The 22,147-nt window shown below is 42.9% G+C and overlaps 1 protein-coding gene across 1 annotated transcript; it reads left to right on the top strand.

The window, feature by feature from the left end:
* The first annotated feature begins 218 nt into the window (after positions 1 to 218).
* Positions 219 to 20,913, top strand: LOC139445172 (serine/threonine-protein kinase TBK1-like). The gene is made up of 18 exons (XM_071226292.1): positions 219 to 337; positions 3,952 to 4,077; positions 7,488 to 7,617; positions 8,934 to 9,024; positions 10,053 to 10,143; positions 10,951 to 11,108; positions 12,030 to 12,140; positions 12,789 to 12,974; positions 15,202 to 15,422; positions 16,017 to 16,170; positions 17,042 to 17,192; positions 17,640 to 17,749; positions 18,158 to 18,274; positions 18,386 to 18,487; positions 19,070 to 19,172; positions 19,477 to 19,544; positions 20,219 to 20,281; positions 20,602 to 20,913. The coding sequence occupies exons 1-18, from the start codon at positions 242 to 244 to the stop codon at positions 20,663 to 20,665; spliced, it is 2,142 nt and encodes a 713-aa protein (XP_071082393.1). The 5' UTR covers positions 219 to 241; the 3' UTR covers positions 20,666 to 20,913.
* Positions 20,914 to 22,147: the final 1,234 nt, after the last annotated feature.

The raw sequence follows: 22,147 nt of genomic DNA, 5'->3' as shown, positions 1-22,147 counted from the left end.
TTTTCGTCCTCGTATCTACAAATATCAGTTCACTCCTACTTTAATGACAGTATATTTCTTGATGTGATAGTTCTAAACAATGCGATACGCATACTGACAACTGACGCACGAACCGCCAGCAGACTAGTTCGATAACTTCGCAGTCTCGGGAATACACAAGTTAAAAATAGATTTTCTCGTAATACGTTGAACATTCATTACCTCCCCTGAATGGCCGTCGTCACACTATAAACTACCAGCAATGGCGAGTGTACGGTCAACTAATAACCATTCCTATTCTACAGATGATTGTTTAGGAATTGGAGCGACTTGTGAAGTTTACAAAGGTATCTCTAAGGTAAATATTTACAAGTGATGTCTGTGAACAGTGTACTTAATTCATATTGTCAGTCACCATGTTTACAGCCTGTTAGTTGTTTCCGGGTTGAATTGTAACTTTTGCTTTCGGTTTGTTAAACTATTGAAGCCATTTTATCATTTATTGAACATTTATGCATTAACTAATCACGATCTACTTCGTTGTTGTGTTTTGGTGACTTGACAATTGTTTCTGTCACTGTCAACCCGGTGGGGGAAAAATCATGCGTTGTGTTGATGATACTATCCGATAGTATTAGCGATACGGTCGCGTCAGAATCTGTCCCTTCGCAAGCGATACAACGAACACGTTCAGCTTCAAATCCCACACCTCCTAGGGTTCATTTGTAATATATATTAATATTCACACATTGTATGTTCAGCTACGAACGTTTTAGTCAATAGAGATCTATCAGGTACGGGCAGGCGATGCTCCGAATGGATACAGATTGAACAATGGGATAGTTAGTACTTGACACTGATAAGTGATATTTTTTATACTTCAGTTCACGGTAACAGTGATATCAACATGCCGTGGCATGTGATATTATATATCGGAGCATAGATTGTATTTGATATGCGTATCACATCTAGACAACAACTGACAAATTACATTGAGCATTCTTTCAACGTATTCAAGGGTATACATAGGGTATATTATATGACTGGGTCGGTATAACTTCCATCGATGATCGATAGTCTTTTTAATTTTTTAGATTTGCGATAAGGTTGTATTTCATGGGGTTGTAACCAGGTGGTTTATCGAAATAAGTGAGTTGTCTCCGAAAATACTTATAAAAAATAATTATGCTTCAGGCAGTTGAAGAAAAAGAAATTGCCTGTCACAAAAAAATACATTGTTGCTCTTGTTCTTAAGTTCAGGCTCGTAGATTTAAATAAATAAAAATATCTTATTTTGCAGCTGACAAAATATCTTATCTCGATACAGAATAAAAAAGAGGGCTCCGTGAAGATTCCGGGGTAGAAAAGGTCTTCAGCAACCCATACTTGCCGTAAAAGGCGACTATGCTTGTCAACTAACGGGTGCGGGTGGTCAGGCTCGCTGACTTGATTGATACATGTCATCGATCCCAATTGCGTGGATCGAGGCTCATGATGTCAATCACTGGATTGTCTGGTCCAGACTAGATTATTTGCAGACCGCCGTCATATAGCTGGAATATTGCTGAGTGCGGCGTTAAACAACAAACAAACAAACAAACAAAAGAGGGTCTCGGCCCTGCCCACACTGAAAGACAGGTTACTGGGTGTCTCCTTAGGGAGTTCACTGCCTCGAAATCTGCCTCTGCTCACCCGGTAAATGGGTACCAGATAGGAGGACTGCTTGGGTTGTATACTCCCCAGGGAGATGAGAATGAAAATCAAGTTCACACTGATCCAGTTAACGGGGTTAAAATAAGATCAAACATCCTCAAAGCGCATTTGAGCAGTTATGATTAGAAAACGCGTCCAGCAAGCCATAATAGGATAATATCATATAATGATAACTAAGGGCGGGAAACAGGGAATGGATGTGTGAGTATTGTTTTACGCCGTTGTAGCAATATCACGGGGGGGGGGGGGGGGGGACACAGGAAATGGGCTTCACTCATTGTACCCGTGTCGGGAATCGAACCTGGGCCCCGTGCCACAAAGCGATCTTAGCGCTACGATTGTCGTAAGTCAGTGTTAAAGAATGGGAGTTACGATCGACTTAGTGCTAAGATCGCTTTGTGGAACGGGGCCCAGGGTCTTCGGCGTGACGAGCGAACACTTTGACCACTAGATAATTAACATAATTTATTTATATAAGTACGTCAGTCTCACGCGGTAGAACAAACTGACACATCTACAAAACGTTGATTACGTACAATGTTATCTGTCTCAAACTAATCGTAATTTTTATATTTGGATGAGATGCACACACCTATAGAGTCAACAGTCCAGAAAAAACTATAATACGCACGAGGAGTGGCATTATCATGTGTGTAGTTACTTCCACGTCCTCTTAATATAACGTCTCTCCTATAACTTTGTTTAGTGTCAGACTCAGTTCAAGTAATTGTGTCAGAAAATGATCAATTTGGTCATATTACAACTGTTAGATTTAGGATAACACATTCTTAGTAAAGTACTAGTGAGTGAGTATTGTTTTCGCCGCTTGTAGATTGTTAAGGAAATGGAGCGACTTGTGAAGTTTTCACAGGTATCTCTAAGGTAAATATTTACAAGTGATGTCTGTGAACAGTGTACTTAATTCATATTAGTGAGTGAGTATGGTTTTCGCCGCTTGTAGCTATAGTCCAGCAATACATGCACGGCGGGGGACATCAGAAATGGACTTCACACATTGTAACCCATGTCGGGAATCGACCCCGGATCTTCGGCGCGACCAGCGAACTCTTTAACCACAAGGCTACCTCACCGCCAAATTCTGGTACTTTTAGGATTTAGGCCCATACGAGATTCTAACCCACACTTTCACACAAGTCAGCGATCTAATCCACTCGGCCACCGAGGCATCTACGAAATGTATGTACGAGAGCTGTAAGTCCAGATCACGTACTTTGTGTACCCCTCTGACAAGTGTAACGTGGCACGGTCCCCTTCGTCATTTGGTCATATTTTTTTGTTTAAAGCAAGTGAAAACAAAACTGTCCTGTCTAATAATTATTTTTAGAAAGTGGACGAGGAACTACTGGTCCGGGCCTAATTGTTTAGAGTGTGTGTGTGTAACAATGGTCGGAAACACGCAGTCGGTCCCGCCGTCCACCAAAACAGCACGTGACCTACACACTGTATACAAGGAAAAAACATCATTTCGTATTACTTTCAGGGGCTGTGTTTATATATATTATAAAAGGTATTACGTAAATATGTAGCAAGAAAAAAATAATGTGATTAGAATATTATGATAATGTGATGATTAATACAATTTCGTCACTGTATGTATGGAGAGGTCACATTCCCATGGTTTTACCGGATGCAAAACATTGCTCCCACGCGAGTACTTATTAAGAATGGGCTCAGATGCACTGTGAGCCCCGTGGGACGATAAAATGTGTTTGTTTGTTTGTTTGTTTGTTGTTAAACGCCGCACCGCACTCAGCAATGTTCCAGCAATGTGACGGCGGCCTGTATCAGACAAATCAGTGATTGACATCATGAGCATCGATCCACGCCACTTGGATACGATGACATGCATCAACCAAGTCAGCGAGCCTTACCACCGAATCACGTTAGTCGCCCCTTACGACAAGCATAGTCGCCTTGTACGGCAAGCATGGGTTGTTGAAGACCCATTCTACCCCGGATCTTCACGGGTATCGGTCCCGCTGGATAAGGGTGTAAAATTTGTTTTTTTGCGCTGATGTCACTGATTTTTTGTTTTTGTTGCATGTTAATGATTAAATAAGCATTTTGTGAAGATATTGTTGTTGACTTAACTATTTATTTGAATTGGCTTCAATGTGTTTCGTTTCTTGGGGCGCACACTTAAACCAATTATGTTCCCGTGTGACATCATGAATAATTGTGGGTATATATTCCATTCATGAAATGTTTTGTGTATATCAAATGTATGATTTGTTTCAGTCGGGCGACATCCGGGCATTGAAGGTGTTCGGGCCGAGGACAGATGGCGACATTGGGCGGGAGATACAAGCTTTGAAGCAGCTGGATCACAAAAACATCATCAAATACTACGGCTATGAGGAGGAGGTGGGAACACAATGTATTTTTTTTATTGGGGAGAAAGTTTTTTGTATTCAGAGGAAAATTGTTCCAGAAAGTACTCTATTTTCCTTGAGTGTAGTGCGCACCCAAGTATAATGCGCACTCCCCTCTAGCGGATTAAGTTTGTTTGGGGTTTTTGTTTGTTGTTTTTTGGTTTGTTTTTTTGTTTTTGGGGGGTTTCTATTTTGTTTGGATGGGGGGAGGGGCGGGGGGATTCAAATAATATACGCAGAAAAAAATGACAACGTACCCCTTCAGCGAATTCAGGTAAACGAACCTGTGATAAGAAACTTGGTCAGTACAAATTTGGAAATTTGAGTTAAAAAATAATAATCACTAGACATGTTGATTTTATTTCGTTTAAATTGTATTTTCTGTTCTGCTAGGCATTGTTTTACACGCAGAGATTAAGATTATCTTTTGTGTTTTCTCGTAACCTAAGCCTGAAACAGCAATCAGCTGTACACCCTTTTATCTTGGAATCTACCAGTGATTCGGTTAAACATGCACAATGATATAACCTTGCAATGATCGTAAAATTTGTTATCTGAAACTATTTTATTATCAGGAATAATATATTCCAATATCGTGTTATTTTAGTTGCAGCTTTTACTATATATATTTAAAACAATAACCATAAGCCTAGCACTTCGGTGCAGCTAATCGCTATTGGCGGATGTTTGTTTTTTCACATGGAACAATTTGACCAGTCACCGTAAGGGCTCCCGTGATCGCGAGAATTATATGTTCACATAGAATCGTCAAACTACAACAAATATGACTTTTAACGAGTCAAAGTATGGCATTTATGATATATGTTTCCATTGAGAATGTAACATCTAGGTTTTTTTCAACAAAAATGTTAGCTGGACATACTGAATGCCCTGAAAAGCATGTGTTGTGGAAAAATAAAACAATTGTTTGGCTCTCCCTATCACATATGTCTTGAAGCTGTGACCCTAAATATTGTGGTAACTGGGTTACCTCCTTCGGTAATCTCCCATTGTCAGGCGGGGTTAGGGTTCATTTAGCTTCCTATGAGACCACCTCAGTGGTCTAGTGGATGAAGCGTATGTCCGGAAACGGAAGGTTGTTGGTTCCGCGTCAAACCCAAAGACGTTAAAAACAGTTCTTGTTGTTGCCCTGCCTGGCGCACTGCATTAAGGAGATAAAACAAGGAATGGTCGACTCGGAGTCAGTGTACTGTGTCTGAGTTGGGTATCAGTGTTAATTTGCATGGTATCTCCGTAGGCTAGCACTGACCCGACTTATACAAGCACGTCGCCTCATACGTGCAATAATCCTGAACACGACGTTAAACCCCCGTCTAACTTCATCTCATGTCTGGTCCAGACTCGATTATATACAGACCACCGTCCTATAGCTGGAATATTGCTGAGTGCAGCGTTAAACAACAAACAAAACAAAACCAATCATGTCATGTCACCGTTGGACCTCACCATTGGACCTCACCTCACCTCACCTCACCTCACCTCAGACTCAGTGGGTAAAATGTCATCAGAAAATTATTCCACAATTGTGAAATGTTTTGACAGCAGATGTAAACCTGGCAAATTAAGAAGTCACATCATGCATGCTCACTTAAAAGCTTAAAACTCAAAATGCATCGACAGTAGAAGATTAATATGGGGTTCTATGGCCGTCACAGATTTGACACCGAAATTTGTCACTCTTTGAATGTTGACTGTCACTTCCAACAGACCGCCAACACAGCCATTCCCACATGATAAACAAATACCGTCACCTCACTCTATGCAGTCTACACATGTTTTTTTCGTGTTTGTGTCGGATTCAGATTTGTGTCGATAATATTTATCAGACGTTTGGGTCTATGTACATGCATCAGTTTTCAAATGTTTACTCTAAAGCCTGTTCCGGGTTAAACAATGTTGCTTCAGGAACGGCCTTGGCCTTGCTAGTGCCCACGCATACATTACATTTAAATACCCACTGATCTTTGTACTTGACATGCGGAGAAACACCTTCCTGGTGATAGCAGAAGTAGGCCGCCTGGATGATCTAACAACACTGATCAAATGTGCACAGACACACGTAGAATTCAAAAAACAAATACACAACAAATAGCATGTTTCTTTCATTCGAGTGGCCAAGTCGACTAAGGTGCAGTAATTGGTTGTGCCGAGTTGCGCCAGGTCTTAAATATCAGGGATGGAATCACCGGAAGGGTATGGTGCTGACAAACTTAGAAACATAATCGGGGCGACCTGGGATTCGAACTCATTCGAAGGTTTCTGGCGTCCCCAAGGGACGCAACTCTGCACAGCGAATTGAGGCGCCGTAGACGACTGGGCCACCCGTACCCCCTTCATCAAAGAAATAAACGTTAACGACCTGCGTCGAGCTGATACCCCATCATAAACTAAAATAGTTTTCAAAAGCAGCCTTAGACCTTGAATAACCACTCGTGACCACGACAGTTATACGGGGCCTATGAAACCAATGATTGTGGGTTTGTCAGCACCATACCCGTGTTCATGGGTTTCAACGAGGTGGTAAACATCTGAGACCTGCATCACTTGGGGCTTTCCTCCCACATTAAGCTGACACGCCTTGATATAACTGGAATACCGTTAAAAGCGGCGTTAAACCAAACTCACTCACTCACAACAGTCATACGCCACGGCGAGATTACCTCAGCATCCAAATTGCATCCTCCTCAGCCCATGTGCACAATATATGAAAGATATGAGGATCGTAAAGCCGGAAGTTTTTCTTAAATCTCTGGAGCTGCGTCAAGATAATGCAAACTAAAGTCAATCACATAATAAAAATTCCACATAATTTACCTACTTGTAGAAGCCCCTAGATTTAATTGATTGACACTCACGGTATTCTTTTCCTTGTTGGGTACCTGCTGTCGATATAACTGTACATTATGAACAGTGTCTTACAACTGGGGCAATATTGTAAGGGTGGGCTGACATGTAAACTACGTCTTTCGTTGATAAATATGTTTGATTTTATCCATATATTTTGCCTGAAACTTTAAGATCAGAATGCATTATTCATCGTATCCAAGTTATGATGTCAACTTATTTACAGACCGCCGTTATATAGCTGGAATATTGCTGGATTCGGCATTAAACAAAACAAAATAACAATTTACTCGGTGTGAAAGAACTCTGATGTTAGAAACAGATAACACTGGCGGATATTAATTTTCAACTGAAACCTGGAAAAGCGGAAGTTTCATTTTGCACGTTCAAATTAGCATTATAACAACATGTAGATTCCAAATATTAGCAGGAATATTCCCGTGTTCAGCGTTAAACGACAAACAAACATGTTTTTTGCATATCACTTACATAAATAAATGTTTAAAACGCGGGATGTTTAAGATGAAATTGTTGTAGCTCGGGTCCAGACGCTTGGTGGTGGTCACGGAGTTCTGTGATGGAGGGAGTCTGCTGGACCATCTCAACAGACCCGAGAACGCGTATGGACTGGATGAGGAGGAATACCTGCTGTTGCTCCGTCATCTCGGTGTGTACAACCCTATATCTACATCCTCGCCTGTAATCTCTCACGACTCAAGGGGCGGTCGGGTAGCCTAGTGGTTAAAGCGTTCGCTCGTCACGCCGAAAACCCGGGTTCGATTCCTGACATGGGTACAATGTGTGAAGCCCATTTCTGGTGTCCCCCACCGTGATATTGCTGAAATATTGCTAAAAGCGGCGTAGAAACCATACTCGCTCACTCACTCACTCACTCAAGACTTGTACTCTAGTCCGTCATCTTCGCTTCATTATGAATCATATTGTCAGTGATTGCATTTCTTTGTGATCTGGTCTATGGTATGGTGTTTCTATTCCACACAGGTTCGTGTTATTTGCGAAAAGGTTGTACTACTCTCTGAACGCTTTGGAAAACTTTAACGCTCCAGGCTGAGAAATGTGAGTGAGTGAGTTGGGTTTAACGCCGCTTTTAACAGTATTCCAGTTATATCACGGCGTGTCACCTTAATGGGGGAGGAAAGCCCCAAGTGAGGCAGGTCCCAGACGTATACCACTTCGGTGAAACCCACGAGCACGGGTATGGTGCTGACAAACCTAGAAACATAATCGGGACGAACCGGGATTCGAACCCACAATCATAGGTTTCTGGCGTGCCCAAGGGACGCAACTCTGCACAGCTAATCGCCTTAGACGACTGTGCCACCCGTGCCCCCCTGAGCAATGTGACCCACCAACCTAGAAGATCATTATTTTTATAATATGGCGACACATGGTACATACTAAACATTCAATGCCATTTAGAAAGTGGTCAAATGTGACAAATCTTATATTTGGGATAACACTTTCTTAGTAAAGTATATATTCTCATATTCTATTTATTTGGTTAAAGTAGACTGCTAGTTGTCGGACTTTCATTTTTGTGGAAGTCTTGGTGGCTGAGTTTGTTAGATCGCTGACTTTGTGTGCTGGCGATTAGGTGCCGCACTCTGGCAGTGTGGGTTCGAATCCCGGATGGGACGGAAAAAAGTACGAGAATCTGTGCTTTACTAAGAAAGTATTATCCCAAATATAACATGTGTTACATGGTACATAGTGTTAATTGTAAATGATTAGACACTTGTGATCTGTGGAACTTTTGGTATTAAGCTACTGAGAACTGATATTTAGTATGACTGTATGACTCTGAATTATCTAAATTGAAATATGTTTCAAGATGTAAAAATAACATTACAGTACACCCCCTGAGATGGAGACTTAATTCTGTAAACAGCTTTGAAGACATTGTAAGACATTCTGATATTATGTGAACAAACGCATTCAGTATACATGTATATTCCCGTACAGTGGATGGCATGAAGCACTACCGCGAGAAGGGATTCATTCACAGAGACATCAAGCCGGCCAATATCCTCCGATGTATATCCGAGGACGGAAGGTAATACACAGTTGAGGATCTCTCGGTGAGATAAATATTGGACCGTTCGGACCTTTCTGAGTCCGGACGTCTGACTCTGGACACCGAGACATATGCCCTTTAACGGAGGACATATAGCAGGGTGCTCTTGGTCAGACACACGATATATATCATGGCAGTTGACAAAAATGAAATAATATTTGTTAACGATTGCTTCTGGAAACGTCAGAGAACATCTAAATTTAACTGCTCATTCAAACAACTGCCTCCGTGGTCTAGTGGATAGAGTGTCTGCCCGGAGATGTAGGGTTCGATCCCCTGGTCCAGCTTGTTTTATCCCCTAATACCAAAATATGTTTGATGATGTACGTGTTGCAGGCGGGGTAACAAGTTCCATCGTGTAACATATTTTGGATGACGCGATAAAACAAGGACCGGCTGCTCGGAGTCAGTATAATGTGTCTGGAGTTGGTCATCCATAATAAACTGCCGACTCGTAGCTCAGTAGGGTTGAACAAGAAAACCAGCATCAGCCCGGACTGGTACAAGCAGACAGACACACGTGCATGCGTGAAATTATCTTGAAAGCGACGTTGAACCCCATTTCACCTCACCTCATTAAAGTGTTGGTAACCACATTAGATAATTTAGTGACGTCATGATCTTGATTCATTTTGAAATATCAGTACGTCACTGTCAGGTGTGTAATTCTATTTGTTTCAACACCCATTAGGAATATGGGTTGAATGTAATATGAATAAATTGTTATATAATTTCCCTTACGGACCCACTAGTATGGACATATAGTAGGACAAATTATAACATATGCAGGGCGTACAGAGAAACCCCTTTAATCCGGAAACGTCACTTAACGAAAGAGTACTGTTTTGAAGATCCATTCAAAGGGACATTACTCCATACCCATGTTGTGTTAATCCGGGAATTCGTTAATCCAGACGTTGTGAATGATGCCGTATGGATGAACGAGGTGTCAATGTTTCGTAGTTTTTTTATTTTAAAATAAGTCACATTGTCAGTGTGTTTTTCAGCTCTCTGTACAAACTATCAGATTTTGGTACGGCAAAGCCATTGATGCCGGACGAATGTTTCCAGTCTCTTGTGGGAACGGAAGAATACTTGGTACGTCTTGAACCCAATTTGGAATCGGTAATTCTTTACTATGTCGACAACGTCATACACCCGGTCGTCAAACTCAATTCCATGATGATGTTGTACAAAGCGATCTTAGCGCTTAGGTGATTGTAACTCCCATACCGTAACATACGGTCGTAGAGCTAAGGTTATTTTGCGCAACGGCACCAGGCTGGTCCCCGCGTCATATGCAAGGGGTCCGTTCTACAAAGCGATTGTAGCGCTAGGTCATCGTAACTCCCATACTTTAACATGGACTTACGACGTAGCGCTACGACCACTTTGTGGAACGGGTCCCTGGTCCTTGTTTTGTTCGTCTCTTCCCACAAACATTGGCCATCCTCACGGAACCCATCAAACTAAGCTTTTATTTGTAGAATGTAGTCAAATAGAGGTAGTTTTTGTTTGAAACAGAACGTAAACAGGACGCAGAGAGTCGAGTATCTACTTGTCGGAATAAAGTCGATAGATCATGGATCACTACGATCTTGTATTCTCCCGCCTCCGTGGTCTCACAGATCGAGCGCCTCACACATACGTAAACACGCACCCATCGTTATGTAAGTACAATAATCTTGAACGCGAGGTAAAGCCCCATTTGGGGCGGTCGGGTAGCCTAGTGGTTAAAGCATTCGCTCGTCACGCCGAAGACCCTGGTTCGATTCCCGACATGGGTACAATGTGTGAAGCCCATTTCTGGTATTCCCCGACGTGATAGTGCAGGAATATTGCTGAAAGCGGCGTAAAACCATACTCACTCACTAAAGCCCCATTTCACCCCACCTTATGTTCCAGCACCCAGATATTTACAAAGCTGCTTTCCTGGAGAGAGGTCGGGACCGCCAGTTCGACCACTCTGTCGACCTGTGGAGCCTTGGGGCCACACTGTATCACTCCGCCACTGGGCGAGTGCCCTTCCGACCGCACCACGGCAGGGCCGACAAACTGACTATGTGAGTAAAACAATAGATGAAAAAGTTGTTTCTGTTTATTTCAGATCGGTATCAGAAGTAAATATCCTTTTAATGTATTATTGATTTTTTCGAATTAAACAACATATCTAACACAACATATACGCTGAACGCTAGGTTCAATTCAGTTTTTCTTGACAGTTGTTACATTTTTACGTCAGTATCTTATTTATCTAACTTTATACATTTCATGGCCTAAATAATGAATACCAACTGTCTGTCGGCGAAATGCGTCATTGTTAAAACAAGACATTGCCTGAGTTCGATTCCTGGCATAGACAAACAATGTTAGTGTTCTCTGTCTGAATAATACCAAAAGACGTTAAAAGATGGTACTTGTTGTTACCCTGTCTGGCGCTCGGCATTAAGGGGCTAAAACGAGGACTGGTCGGCTCGGAGTCGGTATACTGTGTCTGAGTGGGGTATTCATGTTAAACTGCGGCATGGTATCTCAGTGTTCTAGCACTATGAATCAGCATTAGACCGGACTAGTACAAGCAGACACACACACATGTGCATGCACGTCGCTATATAAGTGCAATAATCTTGGACGCGACGTTAAACCCAATTTCAACTCAACTCTGTCTGAATATGTGTGATCTGGTGATCCTGGCCATACTTCGGTAGCATTACAGTTCCCCTGGGTTGATTGATGAGTTCTGAGCCTCCCGTACCCTGGGATGCCGAGGGTGTCGTCATGATGGACTATCTTCCAAAGGGCCAGGCAAGAAGCGGAGCATACAATGTTGCACGTTTGAAGCAATTACAACCCACTTCGACTTTAACGATGGATATCCAAAAGGATTTCTACGAAACTTGAATCCCTACGTGGAAGGGATTAAGTTGAAAAAAGAAATATTATTTAAATGTCTCTATACCTTTAACCTTGGACTTATCTTTCAGGTTTGAAATGATTGCTAAGAAGCCTGCTGGGGTGATTTCTGGGGTTCAGACCAAACACCGCGGTGAGATCAGATGGTGTGATGAACTTCCCACTACATGCCCCATGTCACAGTAAGTCGTGCAGATTGTACCCGAGTTCATCGTCCATTTTCACGGATTTGTATACACTCAGTTCCCCCATCACCCAGGGGCGGGCGGGTAGCCTACTGGTTAAAGCGTTCGCTCGTCAAGCCGCAGACCCGGTTCGATTCCCGACATGGGTACAATGTGTGAAGCCCATAGATAGATATATGGTCACTCACTTACTTACTCACCAATTAAATACATTGAGGAAGGGAAACAGTAAATAGCACCTGGTCTCAGATAGACACTGAAACGGGGAGTGTGTGTGTGTGGTGTGTGTGTGTGTGTGTGTGGGGGGGGGGGGGGGGGGGGTTGTCGTGGGTGGCCCAGTCGTCTAAGGCGCCGCGATTCGCTGTGCAGAGTTGCGTCCCTTGAGTACTTCAGAAACCTATGATCGTGGGTTCGAATCCCGGTTCCCCTCGATTATGTTTGTTGTTTGTGCTCGTGGGTTTCACCGAAGTGATAAACGTCTAAGACCTGCATCACTTCGGGCTTTCCTCCCACATTAAGCTGACACGCCGCGATATAACTGGAATACTGTTAAAAGCGTCGTTAAACCCAACTCACTCACTCCTAATTATGTGTAAGACATATTAACTAACCGTCCATGTGGAATATTCCCGGCTTTTCCCACAGGTCCTGCAAGAAACGCATGGCATCTATGATCGTGTGTCTCATGGAGGCCGACACAAAGAAGATGTGGACGTTTGAGGACTTTTTCCAGGACGCAGAGGGCATTCTGAAGAAGGAAGCCATCGTAGTTCTCAGCCCCACCTCCTTCGTCAGCCCCTTCCGTAGGCTCTACATGAACGCCTCGCAGAGGTAAGGCAACACTTGCAAATTTGTATATTGACGTTGTCCCTTTGTCCTTCTCGAAGATTGGTAGTGTATATTAACGTTGTTGACCCTCAGTGTCCGTCTCTGAGGTATTGGTTGTGTATTTTAACGTCGTCGACCCTAGTGTCTATCTCTGACGTATTGGTTGTGTATGTTAACGTCGTCGACCCCAATGTCTATTACTGGACGTATTGGTCGTGTATGTTAACGTTGGCGACCCCCGTGTCTATCTCTGGAAGTATTGGTTGTGTATGTTAACGTTGGCGACCCCCGTGTCTATCTCTGGACGTATTGGTTGTGTATGTTAACGTTGTCGACCCCAGTGTCTATTACTGGACGTACTGGTTGTGTGTATCAACGTTTTCGGTCCACAATGTCCGTCACTGACGTATTTGTTATGTATAGTAACGTTGTTGATCCCCAGTGTCCATCTCTGACGTATTGGTTGTATATATCAACGTTGTCGGTCCACAGTGTCCATCTCTGACGTATTGGTTGTGTATATCAACGTTGTCGGTCCACAGTGTCCATCTCTGACGTATTGGTTATGTATGTTAACGTTGTCGACCCCAGTGTCTATCTCTGGACGTATTGGTTATGTATGTTAACGTTGTCGACCCCAGTGTCTATCTCTGGACGTATTGGTTGTGCATATCAACGTTGTCGACCCCAGTGTCTATCTCATGACGTATTGGTTGTGTATATTACGTTGGCGACCCCAGTGTCTATCTCTGGACGTATTGGTTGTGTATATCAACGTTGTCGACCCCAATGTTTATCTCTGGACGTATTGGTTGTGTATGTTAACGTTGGCGACCCCAGTGTCTATCTCTGGACGTATTGGTTGTGTATATCAACGTTGTCGACCCCAATGTCTATCTCTGGACGTATTGGTTGTGCATATCAACGTTGTCGACCCCAGTGTCTATCTCATGACGTATTGGTTGTGTATATTAACGTCGTCGACCCCAGTGTCTATCTCTGGACGTATTGGTTGTGTATGTTAACGTTGTCGACCCCAGTGTCTATCTCTGGACGTATTGGTTGTGTATATTAACGTTGTCGACCCCAGTGTCTATCTCTGGACGTATTGGTTGTGTATGTTAACGTCGTCTACCCCAGTGTCTATCTCTGGACGTATTGGTTGTGTATGTTAACGTTGTCGACCCCAGTGTCTATCTCTGGACGTATTGGTTGTGTATGTTAACGTTGTCGACCCCAGTGTCTATCTCTGGACGTATTGGTTGTGTATGTTAACGTTGTCGACCCCAGTGTCTATCTCTGGACGTATTGGTTGTGTATGTTAACGTTGTCGACCCCAGTGTCTATCTCTGGACGTATTGGTTGTGTATGTTAACGTTGTCGACCCCAGTGTCTATCTCTGGACGTATTGGTTGTGTATGTTAACGTTGTCGACCCCAGTGTCTATCTCTGGACGTATTGGTTGTGTATGTTAACGTTGTCGACCCCAGTGTCTATCTCTGGACGTATTGGTTGTGTATGTTAACGTTGTCGACCCCAGTGTCTATCTCTGGACGTATTGGTTGTGTATGTTAACGTTGTCGACCCCAGTGTCTATCTCTGGACGTATTGGTTGTGTATGTTAACGTTGTCGACCCCAGTGTCTATCTCTGGACGTATTGGTTGTGTATGTTAACGTTGTCGACCCCAGTGTCTATCTCTGGACGTATTGGTTGTGTATGTTAACGTTGTCGACCCCAGTGTCTATCTCTGGACGTATTGGTTGTGTATATTAACGTTGTCGACCCCAGTGTCTATCTCTGGACGTATTGGTTGTGTATATTAACGTTGTCGACACCCGTGTCTATCTCTGGACGTATTGGTTGTGTATATTAACGTTGTCGACCCCAGTGTCTATCTCATGACGTATTGGTTGTGTATATTAACGTTGTCGACCCCAGTGTCTATCTCTGGACGTATTGGTTGTGTATATTAACGTTGTCGACCCCAGTGTCTCACTGAAGTATTGACGTTGTCCAATCGGCAGTGCCCGTCACTGAAGTGTCTGTGGTGTATATTAACTTTGTCCAATCCGCAGTGCCCGTTACTGAAGTGTCTGTGGTGTATATTAACTTTGTCCAATCCGCAGTGCCCGTCACTGAAGTGTCTGTGGTGTATATTAACATTGTCCAATCGGCAGTGTCCGTCACTGAAGTGTCGGTGGTGTATATTAACGTTGTCCAATCCGCAGTGTCCGCGACACCCAGAAGGAGCTGGAGCGTCAGACAGGGGTGTTGGTGACGGAGCAGCTGCTGATGCTGGAGGATGTGCTGTTGACGGAAATGGTGAAGGAGACGGACAGCATCCAGGAGCTCCGCAGGACCAGCCAGGAGGAACCTGTCATACTCTTACCAGGCAGGACGCGGCATGACGACACGCGGGACGTGGACCCCGTGCTGGCAGAGATTGAGGGTAGGAGAATGACACATACTTTGACCAGTGACCGAAACATACCCTCAACAAAACTCCTAACCACACCTTTTTGTCCACATTTTTTACTTCATAAATTACATTCTTGAGTTTAATTTATTGGTGAAACATTAGTTGCTTGTTTTTTTGTTTATTTGTTTGTTTGTTTGTTTGTTTGTTGTTTAACGCCGCAATCAGCAATATTCCAGCTACATTGTTCATGAAGGCGGTCTGTAAATAATCGACTCTGGACCAGACAATCCAGTGATGGATATCATGGGCATCGATCCACTCAATTGGGATACGATGACCTGTATCAACCAAGTCAGCGAGCCTGACCACCCGATCCCGCTAGTTGCGATAAGCATAGTCGCCTTTTACGGCAAGCATGTGTTGCTGAAGACCTATTCTACCCCGGATCTTCACGAGTATGAAACCTAAGTACTTGCTTTGACTGCGTTTTTAAGTTGACATTGATTACAATATTCATCACTGATTGAATGGTTGAAATTTGGAGGAGAATATTTCAAACTTCATCAGTAACCATGGTGATGTAACATTTGACAATGCCATTCATATACGGTCACATGATTACAGACGACACGACCAGGTTTTCGTCATCAGCTGGTCAACCGGATGTAGATTTCAAGCATGCCAAGCGTCTCATGGAACACCTGGCGCTCATACACAGACACAGTCACGTGACGTCACTAGCCCAGAGACACTTCATTGGGGTGAGACGGAGACTGAGGTAAGTTGGTGTTAGTGTATCACGTTGTAATAGTTCCAAGTATCCTTGCACTTACCCGTCCTCAGCTATGCATCAAAACCCACATTTAATTCAACACGGATACATTTTTCTACCAAGCATCCAACAAACTTTGTTTTTACTGAGCACCATCAAACACTCTTTTTATTTTCACTATTAGCACAAAACTGTAGACGTTTAGGAATTTTCCACAATACAAACTATTCATATTTTTCACCCTTGCCAACAAACTATTAATTTTGGGAATGTTTCTGAACAAAGTATTCATTTAAAAAATGTTTCTATACTGTCCTTTCTAGCCACACCTAATGCTCTTATAGTTTTCTATGTCGAATATAGAGATGTATGTATATTATCTAAATATTAACATTACAATTACTATAAGACAAATAGTACAGTAAACTACGGTTATAACGAACTCAAAGGGACCACTAATTTCAGTTCGTAATAACCGTAGTTTGTTATATGCGTATACAGTATATATTCATTAAATGGCCGGGACTAAAAAATAAGTTCGTTATATCGGTCAGTTCGTTATAAGCGTGTTCGTTATAATCATAGTTTACTGTATTGTACACAATCAACGGGTGGATATATGTTTAGTTTAGGTGGATATATGTTTAGTTTAGGTGGATATATGTTTAGTTTCGGGATCGGGTGGTCAGGCTTGCTGACTTGGTAGACACATGCCATCGTATCCCAATTGCGTTGATCAATGCTCGAAATGTCAATCACTGGATTGTCAGGTCCAGACTCGATTATACAGAGACCGTTGTCATATAGCTGAGTGTGGCGTTAAACAACAAACAAACAAACAAACAAACAAATCAGTACAGGTATCTTGGTGTTTCAGAAGGAAGCAGAATGACCGGGAAGACAGTGTCGGTAACAAACACAGCTATGTCTCCGATCTGTTCGAGCACGTCAATTATCTAGCCATGACCTTGGTCGGTCGTCAGGGGTCATCTGTCGCCAGTGGGAGCATCATGCAAACAGTTGATAAGGTAAACGGTGACCTTGACCGTTGTACGACAATCACTTAAGCTTCTTTATTCGGAATGACACGAGTGTTTAAAAGAGTCCTTCCCGAGAATGGCACGGGTGTTAAAAAGAGACATTTCCCGGAATGACACGAGTGTTTAAAAGCAAGCATTTCCCGGAATGACACGAGTGTTTAAAAGAGACATTTCCCGGAATGACACGAGTGTTTAAAAGCAGGCATTTCCCGGAATGACACGAGTGTTTAAAAGAGACATTTCCGGGAATGACACGTGTGTTTAAAAGAGACATTTCCCGGAATGACACGAGTGTTAAAAAGAGACATTTCCCGGAATGACACGAGTGTTTAAGAAAAGGCATTAAATGGAAAGACACGAGTGTAAAACACGAATGTTAATGATTGATGCATTTTCTTAATATTATATAGATACAAGTATTGAAATCTGTTTCAGATACGGGCAGACTTGGAGGCATGTGGAGGCTCGCTGGCTGCACACAGCTACGCAAAAAGTGATGACGTCAGTCTGGAGACGCATGCGTGGTGCTTCGAAAACTGTTCATGGTGAGGCAGCATTAGACGGGTGTTTATTGGTTGGAGGCACACACGTGGTGAGTCCGGTTAGAATTGGTCCACAGCAAACTGTGCCACGAGGCGACTTAATGGACCGGGTGGTCAGGCTCCTGTGACTTGGTTGGTTGACTGTTATTGTTGCTGAAAATATCAATCGCTGGATTGTCTGGTCCAGACGCGATTATTTATAGACCGCTGTCATATAGCTGGACTATTGCTAACCTGACCATTGACGATCTGATCCTTTGAGTCTACCCTTACGACCAGCATAGGTTTCTAGATGACAATTTCTAGCCCGGAATCACTAGGGGTTACCAATTTAGTGGCCTCCTAGACTACCAATGCTTGGGTCTTATGTATGCATTATGACTAATCTGATTTTGCATTTCTTGTCTTTAGCGAAAGGAAGTATCTGCGTTGGTTCGACAGAGCGAAAGACATCGTGCCACACTTTTATGAAAGACGGAAGAAAAGGACGTTTGGCAGACTGGATGAGAGGGTGCACCAGATTGAGAAGTGAGTTGAATTATCAACTAAAGACCCATTTCAAATACGCTGTCATACTTACAGATATTCAAGGGCACGGTGTGATTAAACTTGAATTCAATGACATTCTATTCCTTACAGGGCCCAACTTCAACAAATTCACAACATGGCAAGGGAACATTGGACCTCGCATTGTGTCCCCAAGAACAAGTTTTTACAGGACAGTTTCCACCAATGGGCGAAGTATGTAAAGTCCATATATGTAGTGGTATATCAAGGCTCGCTGCATACTCACATATACAACCAGGTCACTTAGATTCAGTTCATATGTGCCTGGGCGATGGGGTTAGCCCAGCGACTAAAGTCTTATCAAGATTACCGAAGACCTAGGTTCGATTCTCAAATGGTGAAAATTTGTGTTATTGGTGCTCCCTGAACTGATATTGCTGGAATATGAAAACCCTACCAACTCGTATATATATCAGATACATTGATAGTGTCAACTGCTCATTGAATGCTTGCTGTAAAAGTAAAACACCAGCGTTAGAAATTGGCACTAGTCCTGTAGTCCTTGCCAAACTGCCCAATAGTTAAGGTATCATAAGGACTTGTAGAAATTTGTCCTTTTTAAAGGTTTTGCTATGTTATCATTATAAGGATAAGTGGTTCAAACCTGTTAGTTTCTACCGCTGAAAACACAATCAGTTACTTCCAATACGCAATGACCAAACTGAGATTATTTTAAACACGTATTTCAGAAACATCATTGTATATTCCTTTCTGATCTCCCGATGCTGTGCTCCACACAACGTTCTTGTTTTGTAGGAATTATTACGAAACTGAAGACCGACTCCAGACTGTGGACAACAAGCTTGAGGACATCCAGAAGGCGTTGGCTGCATTGTCCAGACAGATTGCTGACTCACAGGTAGAGATATCTACCGGCCTCTATCCCAGCTGACAGGACCTTGTGTCTCGTTAGTCTGTATCTGATAGTCGTGCCCACAAAGTATTGCTATCCCAACTGACATCTTATTGCGAATCCACTCTTGATGTGGATGTTATCAGAAGTTTTGACAGAATGATTGTCAGAATCAAAACAAGAGATTTTTTCTGACATATTTTAATTCTGCCAAGCATTTCTAGCGAACAAGTACATTTTGGTGTAAAAAAAATCAAAATCAAATCGTGCCTCACTGTCAGCTGATTTATTGTGCTACTTTGTTTTTCAGAAATCACAAATGTCCTTATCGAGTTTCTCTGATTCTGTCCGGCAGAAGTCTCTGTCTATAGACAAGGGGTGAGCTATCACTTATTTCACTACGGTATGTGCCATAGTTCCTTGCTGGTCGAAGGACCATTCTCTTCACCTGCAGTGAGGTGCTGTTAATGGTGGGGCAGCACCCTCACTCACCTGAGACATCAGCGTGGATTTAGCGGTTACAACCCAGAAGGTGAAGTGGAGCCACACTTGCTTATTTTGAGGACAGTGGTTTTTAAAACGGGTTATGTGGGTTAGCCAGGAAAAAGGGACAACTTTGTATTGTCATGAAGAATTGCATTTAGATATGCATGGTAACACAGGGCCATGGATAGCCATACTATACTATCCGTGGCCCTGTGCATGGTAAAATCCTCTTACTATTTTCCTACCAAAGGCATATGAAGCGCCGCATTTCGCTGTGCAGAGTTCGCCCCGGTAATGTTTCTAGATTTCTCAGCACCATGTCCGTGCTCGTGGGTTTCACCAAATTGTTAAATGTCTGAGACCTGCACTTCTCACTCTAGTACCAAACCAGCATTCACATCTTAACACGATTGACTACACCGTACACAAGATCAGTACTTCCGACACCATTGATTATTTTTTAATTATTTATTTTGGGGGGTTGGGGGATTATCATAATTTGGTGTATTTCGATGCTGCTCATTGATATGAACTAAACGGTTCCTTCCCTGCCTTCATCATTTCAGGGTGAAAGAGGAGTTGTCAAAAACCAAGGAGATGAAAGCGATTTTGCTGGATTTCAAAAACAAGTAAGTGATCCCCAGCCGCGTCATACCAAAAGATGGTACTTGTTGTTACCCTGTCTGGCGCTCGGCAAGGATGGTCGGCTCGGAGTCTGTATACTGTGTCTGAGTGGGGAATTTTTGTTAAACTGCGGCATGGTATCTCAGTGGGCTAGCACTATAAATCGGCATCAATCTGGGCTAGTACGAGCAGACACATACGCACACGTACATGCACGTCGCTATATAAATATGCAATTATCTTGGACGCGAGTTTACCCCATTTCACCTAACGTCACCATCCCCCATTCACTCACTCACTCTCTCACTCAATGTTCTGTTCGCAGGTACTACGAAGTACTGGATGACCTTGAAACACCAGTTGAAATTGACCTTCATGGTATACACTAGGAACCACGGAGGCCTATGGGTGGTGACCAGTAGAAGTACTGAACCACACATTCCAGCAGAACTCGTTTACTGTGATAGTCATTGGTTGAGATTCAACAAGACAAAACTTTTTCTCATTTATATTTTATCCTTGTTTTCACAAGTCCCGAAACTGCGGATAATTTACTTTCCGCCTCAGGAATCAGTTATCAGTATTTTTGGAAAATATCAAAATATCAAAATATTATTTAGGGACTGATCATGAACTATACGGGGTAGCGGGGGTGGGGGATGGGGGTGGGAGTTGTTTGGACTGTATCGTGTTTTGCCCACCACCACCCATCATTTTGTCTTCACACACACACACACACACACACACACACACACACACACACACACACACACACACACACACACTCCCTGTTATGTATGACCAGTCCCTAAGACGATAATTAGACACTTTATTTACATTTAATTGGAACTTTATTTCATGTTATGGTTGTTACACACACACACACACACACACACACACACACACACACACACACACACACACACAGCACCCTGTTATGTATGACGAGTCCCTAAGACGATAATTAGACACTTTATTGACATTTAATTGGAACTTTATTTCATGTTATGGTTGTTATAGTGTGTTCATCATATTGTATTGGTGTTCTAAACAGATAGAGTATTATATCATGGCTGAATGTATAGATTACCAGCGGAGAGTCCAGAGCGGCAGCCTCACATCGATTCCCGACATTCTTACAATGAGCACGTTATCTCAAGGTATCAAGGTCTGCAAATGTTAGATCGGAGACCTTGCATACGTGTGTACTCAAAATTTATATCACATGATATTTTCCCGTTTAATCTTGACTTAAGTTTAGACTTTTATAAGTTGTTTATGTAACGAGTAACGAATACCATTGCACTAAGATGTCATACAGTCAGTATCGACTGACAGCGTACTACGGGGGAAGTATTGCTAAGGGTGTTTGTTTGTATGATCATATTGAGGTAGACCAACGCACCATGCAACTACGACTCTGACAAGTATCTCCTTGGTACCCAGGGCTCTGGCATCACTTACAGTTACACATCTACCCCTGCGTTCTCTTCCAAAACCTCGTGGGCGGTCGGGTAGCCTAGTGGTTAAAGCGTTCGCTCGTCACGCCGAAGACCCGGGTTCGATTCCCGACATGGGTACAATGTGTGAAGCCCATTTCTGGTGTCCCCCGCCGTGATATTGCTGGAATATTGCTAAAAGCGGCGTAAAACTATACTCACTCACTCCAAACCCTCGTCAAGCAAGATATAAACAACAAACACACAGTGTGGCTGTGGCACACGCCGAGGCATTTACTCTGCAATGAAATTTCCTTTACAAACACCAGTAGCGTCTCTAGCCTTATGATCTCAGAACCATGCCAGTCACCGACACTGTAACATCTTACTGTAAGATACATGCATGTACCAGGTACCATCCATGCTTTGTGA

This window comes from Haliotis cracherodii, unplaced genomic scaffold (assembly GCF_022045235.1).
Source record: "Haliotis cracherodii isolate W230 unplaced genomic scaffold, xgHalCrac1.p SCAF_6, whole genome shotgun sequence".
NCBI lineage: Eukaryota > Metazoa > Mollusca > Gastropoda > Lepetellida > Haliotidae > Haliotis > Haliotis cracherodii.
Note: the sequence above shows the minus strand (reverse complement) of the source record. Positions and strands in the feature narration are given on the sequence as shown.

Excerpts from the sequence above, each read along its gene's own strand:
- LOC139445172 (XM_071226292.1), top strand. The coding sequence starts at position 242 with ATGGCGAGTGTACGGTCAACTAATAACCATTCCTATTCTACAGATGAT. Across the intron at positions 17,193-17,639 it reads TCATGCAAACAGTTGATAAG|ATACGGGCAGACTTGGAGGC; the intron begins GTAAACGGTGAC and ends AATCTGTTTCAG. Across the intron at positions 20,282-20,601 it reads TTGCTGGATTTCAAAAACAA|GTACTACGAAGTACTGGATG; the intron begins GTAAGTGATCCC and ends TTCTGTTCGCAG.